Genomic DNA, 9,784 nt, shown 5'->3' with positions numbered 1-9,784 from the left:
TGTCCTGGAACTCACTCTGTAGACCAGGCTGGCCTCGAACTCAGAAATCCGCCTGCCTCTCCCTCCCAAGTGCTGGGATCAAAGGCACGAGCCACCACTGCCCGGCTTTTTTTTTTTTTTTTTTTTTTTAAGACAGAGTTCTGTGTGTAATGGCCGAGGCTGCCTCATACTCACAGAGATCTGTTTTCCTCTGCTTGTCAAGAGCGGGATTAAAGAAACGAGACACACACACACACACACACACACACACAACCCGGGGGGGGGGGTTGTCACCCCACCCTCCATTTTTTTCTCGTTTTATCCTCTACAAAAAATATTAATATGGTCTATGACATTTCATGACCATAAGTTGTTAAAGTTTACCAAAAGTATATTAAAGTTGTAAAGAGATATTATATTCTTTATTTACTGATCCTCTCAGGAGGGCCTTGAACTTGATGTGTAATGGAAGATGACCTAGAACTAGAGCTTCTGTTCTAGCTTGTCCCCCAACCCCACCCTGCACCAATGCTGGGGCTACACAGCATGCATTACTACTCCCAGTTTTTGGTTGGTACTGGGGTTAAATCCAGGACTTTGTGCATGGCAGTCAAATGTCTACCAAGTGAAATACATCACCAGCACTGCTGAAAGCAATACAGGACCAGCAATACGAAGGGCCTGGTACACAGCATTTCGAATTAATACTTATAATGTCCATAACAATTTCTTCACACAGCAGCTAGACTTACACTATATCTTAGCATGACATTAGTTCTGAGGGTAGAGTATGGTTCATTTTCAGTATCTACCAAGAATATTTGAGAATGGGGGAAGGCGGGCAGAAGATTCACACCTGAATGTCTAATATGAACAAGAGGCCCGTAACGCTCCCAAACTGTACCTGAAGAGAACTGTAATACAAAGTGGGGACATTCCATTTCATAATCACATGACAACCACAAACAAAACCGGTCGGCAAAGAAAAGCACAGGATTAAAAAAAGGGGGGGGGGGGGCAGGGTGGCATTTTAGAGCATTGCCACAGCTCCAATCTAGGCTTATTTCTTTGAATTTAAATCATTTAACGATAACTATGTTTACAAAACTGAATTAATAGAAGACAAATGTCTGGATTTGTAACATCTTAAGTACTTTACACCTAAATGTTAAAGCAAATAGTATGATAATCAAACACTACTGTTTGACCGGGCGGTGGTGGCACACGCCTGTGATCCCAGCACTTGGGAGGCAGAGGCAGGCAGATTTCTGAGTTTGAGGCCAGCCTGGTCTACTGAGTGAGTTCCAGGGCAACCAGGGCTACACAGAGAAACCCTGTCTCGAAAAACAAAACAAAACAACAACCACCACCACCAAACTATTTTAAGGGGAGGCAGGGTTGTTCTTCCCTCTCCTAACCTCCAGGGCACAGTAACACACCACACAGTGTACTTACTAACCTGGCTTTACTTTTTTATGCTTATGTTTGGTGGCGCAGGCGCACTGAGACCTGGAGCTGACGGATTAGGCTAGGTTTGCTGGCTAGCTAGCCTTGGGATCTGTTCCAGAAATGGATTTACAAGCGAGCCCAACTATGCCAGACTTTAGGGGGCTTGGGGTGGCGGGGAGGTTTAGGCATAAAATTCAGGTCCTCACGCTTGCAGATTAAGCCCTTTACTGATGGAGCAATCTCAACAGCCCCAGTTTTTGTTGGTGCTAGCGCATAAATAGTAGAGGCTTTCAGTCCCTTTTTTCCTTGAATGCTACATTTATACAACGGTCCAAGTTTCGCAGCAAAATGATTTTTAAAATTATTCGTATTGCGACTATTTACGTCTGTGTACGCCTGTGTGCATGCAAGCGCAGGTCAGAGAACAGCAGCCTGCTGGAGTTGGCGCTGCCCTTCCACCACCGGAGTTAGGAACTCATTCCTCTGCTTAGCGGCAAGCGCATTTACCCGTTCAGCCACCTCACAGAGTTTGGATCTTTTTTCTAAGATTTATTTATTTAATGCATATGAGTACACTGTAGCTGTTGTGAGCCTTCATGTGGTTGCTGGCAATTGAATTTAGGACCTCTGCTTGCTCCAGTCAACCGTGCGGGCTCTGGAGGCAGCTGTCTTCAGACACACCAGAAGAGGGCGTCGGATCTCGTTACGGATGGTTGTGAGCCACCATGTGGGATCTGAACATAGGACCTTCGGAAGAGTAGTCAGTGCTCTTTACCGCTGAGCCATCTCTCCAGCCCTTTTTTGTCTTTTTCGTTTTAAATTGTGTGTATGTGTGTGTGTAGGAGCGGCAAGCAGAAACATCAGCGGCGGGTGGTCAGAGACGCCTCCGCTCGCGGGGAGCAGTCGCCGGTAAAGCAGTCCCGGGGTCCTCCGGAGCACGCCCGAGGCAACAGACGCAGAGACCGGCCCAGGAGAGGCCAGGTCGCAGCCGCCTCACACGCGGCCCCATCGGGATCCCGTTCTCCGCGGTCTCAGCCTGCTGCAGCAGCACAAAAGCCAAGAAAGGCAGGGCACAGCCCGGCCACGCAGCAGGCCAGCCTCCATTTTAACCCGGTCCCCATAGCAACCAACTGCCGTAGTCCACTCTCGCGAGTGCTCTTCCGCTTGTGCCCGGGAATCGGCTTCTGCGTCTGCTTCCGGTCCCATAATCCTCTGTCCTCCTAGAAGAGCTTTGCATTGTGGGAACTCCTTCCTTTCTCGCTCCCCGGCCATCTTGGCGGCTGGTGTTGGTGAGTGATCTCTGCGAGATAGTCGACTAGGCGGCTCGGGGAGCTCCGCTAGTTGGTGGTTGGCGCCCTGGATCATAATCCTCTCTTCTGTCCTCTGTGTATGCTAGGTTGGGGGCTGTCCCGCACCTAAGGCAGGAAGATGGTGGCCGCAAAGAAGACGGTGAGTGAAGCCGACCGGGCCCGGAAGCCGGTTCACGTGGAGGGCTAGGTCTGGGCCGCGGCGGGTGGATCTGAGCGCACTGGGTGGACAGCATGCCGCTTGGATTTCAGGGTCTCAGAGTGCATCCGAGAGACTCTTTGTGACCTCGCAGGCATCATTAAAGGTTCAGTTCCAGAAACCTGGAACTGGGTTTGGTATTGAGATGACTGCAAGTGGATTTCAAGTCTCAAACGTTTGCATTGTAGAAAAAGTCTCTGGAGTCGATCAACTCTAGGCTCCAGCTTGTTATGAAAAGTGGAAAGTACGTGCTGGGGTACAAACAGACTCTGAAGATGATCAGACAAGGCAAAGCGAAGTTGGTTATCCTCGCCAACAACTGCCCAGCTTTGAGGTAATGGAGGGAACCTGTATGTGTGCGGCCTATGGTAAATTCATTGTGCACTATCCAGCGTTGGGAAGAATAATGATGGTTGCTTTCTGATGTTTGGACCCTGCTTTTTGTCTGTCTCCTATATAAATGTACCTTTGAAGCACAATATGTGACAGGAGGCATACGGATGATTGACTCAGGTTCAGGGGAGTACGATCCCTATTTTTGTTCATCTTTCAAGGTTTGAAGTGTTAGCACTTCACCGCATGTGCCTGTTTTAGTTTAGAAAAATTCTGGCTGGATTATGGAGGTGATGGTACTATAAAATAACCTATTTAGCAGGGTCCAATTTTCTGAACATGTTCATTCTTGATTAACTTTTTAACTTGAACCCAAGAAGTGTTATAAGTAAGCTAAAGAAGCTTGTATAGAATACCCTCGATTTCTCTGTGGCAGTTGTACACCTCTTTAGTCTTTTATGCAGGGTGTCTGTATTTACTGGCAGAATTTGGAATGTTGGTGTTTTTTATTTTTTATTTTTTTATTTTTAAGCCTTTTCAGTTGTTTCCTAATTTTCAATTTATAGTGGCAGCATAGACTTCATTGTTAAATTACAAGCTCAGACTCAGTGGGTCCAGGCTGGGGCTTCAAGTTCATTTCTCCTAAGTACTTTGGAGCACTGTTGATGGTCTGTGGGGCCACATTCTAAGCTCAAGGTTCTGTGGAACTTTCAAATCTTAACGATTTGTATCTCTTCACCTGGCACTGAAGTGTTTATTCTTTGAGTAATAATACCAGCAGTGCTCATGCAGTATTTGCTATGTAGTGGGTGGTTTAAGATGGCGTACTTTTGGTTTCTGACCCTCCATTCCGATTCATATTACACTTCACCATGTTATTATTTGCCTTAGTTTCTTTGTTAAAATGGAGTATATAATATTTGTTACAGACGTGAGATTCTCCTGGAGTTGTGAGGTGGTTGTGAGACAGCTGATGTGACTGCTGGGAACTGAACATTCTTAAGAGCAGTACAGGCTGTCAGTGATGTCAGGCCAGCAATGACTTTTTAAGTGTTGAAAGTGATTTAGTTACTGTTAAAAAGGTACTATCAACTGTCAGTACCCTGATGTGGCCTTTTGTTGTTCCCTAAGGAAATCTGAAATAGAGTACTATGCCATGCTGGCTAAAACTGGTGTCCACCACTACAGCGGCAATAACATTGAACTGGGCACAGCGTGTGGAAAATACTACAGAGTATGCACACTGGCTATCATTGACCCAGGTAAGCATTTAAAATTGTTTTTTTTTCTAATGTAAGTGCTTATTAGGCAGTGACTTTGGTTCCTGAGTTCAGACCTTTAGAACTTTAGTATTGAACAAGATATGCCATAATCTTATTTTTCAGAGAATTGATAATACATGTCAGTACATTGTAATTGGCTTTCCTGAAAATAAAAAAATTTAACTCTAATGTTAAGAATTTTATTTAATGAAGCAAGCCCTACAGTGTGAGTTCTAGGACAACTGGGGGGGGGAGCACAGTGAAATTCTATCCCTCTTCCCCTCTCAACCCCTCTTACCACACCCTACCCCCTTGGGAAGAAAAATTTGGTAGAAGGTGAAAGTACCAGGCAAGATAAAAAATTAATCAGTCTCTTTGTTACTTAAGAATAAATGGTTTGTTGTGGATGCCTGCCAATACACGTTATCTTGTATTTTGAGCTTAGAAATTTTAGATGTCTTGTAGAACTGCGAATATTCTCGCTGTTCTGATTCTGTGATAATCAGGACAGGCTAGACATTCGCTATAGTAAGAACATGCATGTGTCCCCAGACCTAGGTCTTTACCTAGGTCTGGTTTTTTAAATGCTGGTGACAAGTCCGGTCTGATTCATTATATGTATGAACTGTGTGATCATAGGATGGCTGAGATTTTAAGGTAATTTTAAGAGTGACAGCGGCAACAATTTGCACCAAGCTAATCTGCCTTCTTGCTAAAAGAACATGTAGGATGATTCTGTAATTATCAGTTGCCATTAAATGACTTGTAAAACTATTATTTTATTTTCTAGGTGATTCTGATATTATTAGAAGCATGCCAGAACAGACTGGTGAGAAGTAAACAAGAAAGTTTTCCTTTAATAAAACTTTGCCAGAGCTCCTTTTGAAAAAATGGTGTCTGCTTGGGTTGTTTTCTTCCTGACGTTTAGCTTTCTTGAAACCACAGGCAAGACTTTGGTGAAAAGTTAAACTGCTTGGTTTCCATTTGCTAGGGTTTTGTTTTGTTAAAAGATTGTACACTATATCACTATGCAAAATGCATGAAACAGAGAAGTGTTTCTGAGTATATTGAAATGCACATTTGTGTTGATAGAATATCTAGTCAGAAGGTCATTTGGTGTTTTTTTTAATCACTGTTTTATATACTGAGATAAGATCTCTCTCAGGATTGCCTAGAATTTGGCAATGCCAGCTGGTATAGCCAGCTTCCTCTGGGGACTCTCTCCGGACACCCTGAGTGATAGAATTGCAGGCTGGCACCCACCATTATTTTACATGGATGCTGAGGTCCAACTTCAGCCCTCTAATTTGCACAAAAAACTTTGCCTCTAAGCCCCAGCTCCTTGTAAAGACAGGCTTAAGAGTTGTAGTCTCAGGGTGTGTGCATTGTATTTTGGGGTATATTTTGAGAGGCATTAGTGTACCAAGATTTGTGATGGACCAAAGCTGTGGACTTTGTATGCTATTCTGAGTAATTTAGAACTATTTTCCTTTTCAAATGAATCAGGTAATTTTTTTAAAATTTATGTATACTTTTGTGTTTGTGGGTTTTTTTTTTTTGTGTTTTATGTATACTCACTGTTTGCAAGAAGGTTTTAAAATGTAGAGGAAAGTTTAAAGCTAAGGTAGTAAGAAACATCTATCTTACTCTGCTCTGTTTCATGGAGTATCTGTAAGAAGTGCCATTGTGCTGTTACTGAGGAGGACAGGTCACTGTCCCACATCAGGGACCGTTAGAAGTGGCATTCAGCTAGCTAGCTTAATTCAATCCACAGCTCTACTGGTTGGGTGTGAAATAATGTTAACTGCAACTCTGGCAGATGAACAAAACTGACAAGATTTGAGCTTGCTATATCAAGAAAGTCTATTAGCCTATTCCTGTGCTCTCTTCCTCATGAGACAGGCCATTACATAGGCTCAAACTAAGAAAAAAAGAATTGGCTAGTCATGAATGGACTTAGCTGTCAAATGTGAGCTGTCAAATGTGGAAGACAGTCACATCTCATGGAAAGGTTTTCTCTGGTTCGTATGGAACTTTGCTGTGCTTTTGCCGAGGTTTCCTGCCCCAACTCTGGGCTTACTGGTATTTGATCTAGGTACCACCTAGTTAACGTTGACTTTTTTGGTTGTTTAAATAGCATTAGTTACATCTGTATCTTATAAACTATGATCTTGGAGAACTAAACATTCAGTGTTTTCAGTTTTATGTCACATAAATTTGAGTAAATATTAGACTCGTGACTATCTAGCCTGGAACTTTACACTTTTTCTTGCAATTTTTCCATATTGTGTTTATCATTTAATTTGCTATTACATCTGATTCAAAGCAAACAATAGTCTTCATCTACTCAGTATAACCCCCCCTAAGCCCCAACTTGTGAGAGACTGGTGGTAAAGAATAAAACTGTCACAACGAATACTGAGTAAGATGTTGGGGAGGGATTGCTGCGCACTGTTTTCTAGACTCTTGGCACTTGCATATAGCATTCACTTTAACGCATGCCAAGGAAAATGTGTACGGGTGTTGGGCTTGTCTATCGCTTGCTTGCTTGGTTCCCACTGAGGCCAGTAGAGGCCATTGAATTCCCTAGATCCCGGATCATCTGCAAAAACAGGTGCACTTAATTGCTGATCCATCCCTCCAGCACAAAGATTGTGTTTTGCCTACATGCATTTAAGTGCACCATGTGTATACCTAGTGCCCAAAAGCCCAAGTGCTGCTCTTGGGTCTCAGGCATCGAGTCACACACAGGTGGTTGATAGCGGCAGGTGCACTTACCCACCAAGCCAAGCTTCACTAAAAAAAATGAATGTTGTGAGACTTGCTGAATGTGTATGTGCTCAATATTATGACAAGAGTACTGTGACATTTGTTACAGGTGACATACAGATTTAAAGAGGTTAGTGTCAACAATGAAATAAAATGCTGATAACATCTGAACAAGCTTAATTTTTTCAAAAGATTATTGCCTGTATATTTGTGTGATACCCTGGAACTTGAGTTAGACAGTTGTGAGCTGCCATGTGGCTATTTGGGAATTGAACCCAGGTTCTCTGGAAGAACAGCCAGTGAGTGCTCTTAGCTGATGAGCTGTCTCACCTTCCCAGCCCTGTGAGCTATGTTTTGTTTTGTTTAAAAAGACTTAAACTGCATACTTAACATGCTTGCATGTGAACATGCCTGATGGGGGCATTGGGTGCCTTGTAGCTGGACTTACTGTTGAGAGCACAGCTGCCTGGCGTGGAAACTCAGTTGAGCAGCAGGCACTCTTGTCCCTGTCTATAATGTGGATTGTGTAGTACCACAAGGAGAAAGTGGTAGAGATGGTTTTGTGTAACTAGAGGGAGGTTGAACAAAACAGCCAACTTGAAGCCCTGTGCCAAATTAATGCTTTGCAATGAGAACATCAATTTTGAGTCACAACATTGACCTCTAGAAAGATTCAGTTCAGTGTGAAGCCTGGTAAATGTTCTACCTACCTAACATCCCGGGAGAACATCCCGGTCAAAGCGTTTGAAGTATCAGTATAAACTTAATTATGGTATTTTGAGTATGAAAGGTTCATATTCTAAAATCCAGCGACTTGTCCTCTATAAAGCTACTTCTAAGTGCCTTCTTGACAGTGATACTGTAAGTTCTCTTGCACTTAATATGTATATTAATATATCCTTGCATACCTAATTGTGTATATGTTAATTCATAGAATTATCAGAATGCTAGATGTCAGTGTCTTAGAATATAGACCAGGCTGGCTTTGAATTCAAGGAGCTATCCCTGTTTCCCAAATTGTCATTGATTTGAAGGTTGGAATGTGGCTCAGTTATTGAGTACTTTCCTGATCCACACGAATCCCTAGGTTCAAACCTTAGCACCAGTTAAATTACGAATGGTGGTGCATGACTAATCCTCAACACTTAGGAGGAAAAGCAACAAGAGTTTAAAATCGTCCTCAATTACATGGGGCCAGCTAGGGATACCTGAAATCCTTTTAAAAAAAGTATCTTAGTTTTGGGCTTCACCGTGTATATGGGAAATTTGTGTGTAGTATTTCTGTGATACAGGCTACATGGAATCAGTTCCCTATTCCTAACTTGATTTTATGCACTAGTAACATTTCTCTGCAGGTCTCCCTTGTATATGTTAAGACCATTTGGTTTGATTGCAAATGGGAGCTGCTATAGTTGAAGTCTGTTTCCAGAACCTGCCAGTTTGTACTCTCCCTAGCAGGATGCAAAGACCTGTCTTTCCACATTAATAACCATCACTAGTCAAGTCAGTGTCTGTGACTTTAAAAACAATGTACAAAATCTAAACCTGCCTTTCCTTGATTATATTGGCTTTTTCCATGTCTACATAGTTTGTCCTTAAGCCCGGGCTCGGTGCTGTGTGTCTGTATCCAGTGTGTCAGGTATCCTTCTGAAGGTGGGAACAGAGTTGGAGTTTGAGGCAGCCTGAGTTAGAACCAGCAAATAGCATGACCCCTAATCAAATTTAAACTAGAAATTTTATTCAACACTATTTTCAGGAATGGTGAATTTTAATATTGTGTAGAAATTCAACTTATTACAGAACATAGGTCCCTGTGACTTATGCACATGTCCATATACACATCAAGATAAAGTCCAGTACAAAAAGCAGTTTTTGGAGCCAGTTTTCTGCTGAATTAAGACACTTCAGTTGTCAAATGAAATTTCATTGTTGCAGCAGAAGGAACCATGTCTGCACTGTATCATGGAACACTGCACAGCTTATTTATTCTCATGGGAAACTCAGAACAGGATTCCTTCACCCATCCCATTGCATTTAGACACCTCAGTGTCTCCATTTTCTCTTGTCCAGCAGTCAGGCAATCCAGTGTCTTCTGTTCTGTGCTGGTTGTACTTTACAGTTTATCGGTCTACTGATGTTGTGAGCCTTCAGTGTGCGAATATGCATAAAAGCACTTCTGGTTTTCATCTGTATCTTAGGCGGTTTTCCAGGGCTTCCATTCTTCTAGTCATTTCTTCTAGTAAATCTCAAATTAAGGAAAAGGAGTCTGGAATGCCTGTTTCAGCTTATAATCAAGTACAATTTGATTTAATTAATAAAAGTTGCACAAACAAAAATATAGTACATTTATAGTAATATGCTTTTAAGATTATAAAAAGTAGTTCATGTTAAGCTCATTTTCAAAATACCAAATCCAGAGAATTAAATTTGAACTTACTTTTCCTTATGATTTAAAAGAAAAACCCTTTATCTAAACCAGTGTTGCT

The 9,784-nt window shown here is 42.3% G+C and overlaps 2 protein-coding genes and 1 non-coding gene across 5 annotated transcripts in view; 2 read left to right on the top strand and 1 right to left on the bottom strand.

Annotated features, from left to right (window-relative positions):
- Positions 1–2,608: 2,608 nt before the first annotated feature.
- On the top strand, positions 2,609–6,728 carry Rpl30 (ribosomal protein L30). Its single transcript, XM_052161226.1, has 5 exons — positions 2,609–2,717; positions 2,825–2,877; positions 3,123–3,268; positions 4,399–4,529; positions 5,320–6,728. Exons 2-5 carry the CDS (start codon positions 2,857–2,859, stop codon positions 5,367–5,369), a joined length of 348 nt encoding a protein of 115 aa, XP_052017186.1. The 5' UTR covers positions 2,609–2,717; positions 2,825–2,856; the 3' UTR covers positions 5,370–6,728.
- On the top strand, positions 4,997–5,128 carry LOC127668314 (small nucleolar RNA SNORA72). The gene has a single exon (XR_007974083.1). It is a non-coding gene; the product is annotated as a small nucleolar RNA SNORA72 (small nucleolar RNA).
- A 2,286-nt stretch (positions 6,729–9,014) lies between the features above and the next one.
- The window catches only part of Matn2 (matrilin 2), a 156,484-nt gene continuing 155,714 nt past the window's right edge, over positions 9,015–9,784 (bottom strand). For all 3 annotated transcript variants that reach the window (XM_052161001.1, XM_052161002.1, XM_052161003.1), the window contains one exon: positions 9,015–9,537. In XM_052161001.1, coding sequence (XP_052016961.1) covers positions 9,482–9,537 — 56 coding nt within the window. In that variant the 3' untranslated portion in view covers positions 9,015–9,481. The remainder of the gene's footprint in view (positions 9,538–9,784) is intronic.

Source organism: Apodemus sylvaticus, chromosome 17 (assembly GCF_947179515.1).
Source record: "Apodemus sylvaticus chromosome 17, mApoSyl1.1, whole genome shotgun sequence".
Classification (NCBI taxonomy): domain Eukaryota; kingdom Metazoa; phylum Chordata; class Mammalia; order Rodentia; family Muridae; genus Apodemus; species Apodemus sylvaticus.
Note: the sequence above shows the minus strand (reverse complement) of the source record. Positions and strands in the feature narration are given on the sequence as shown.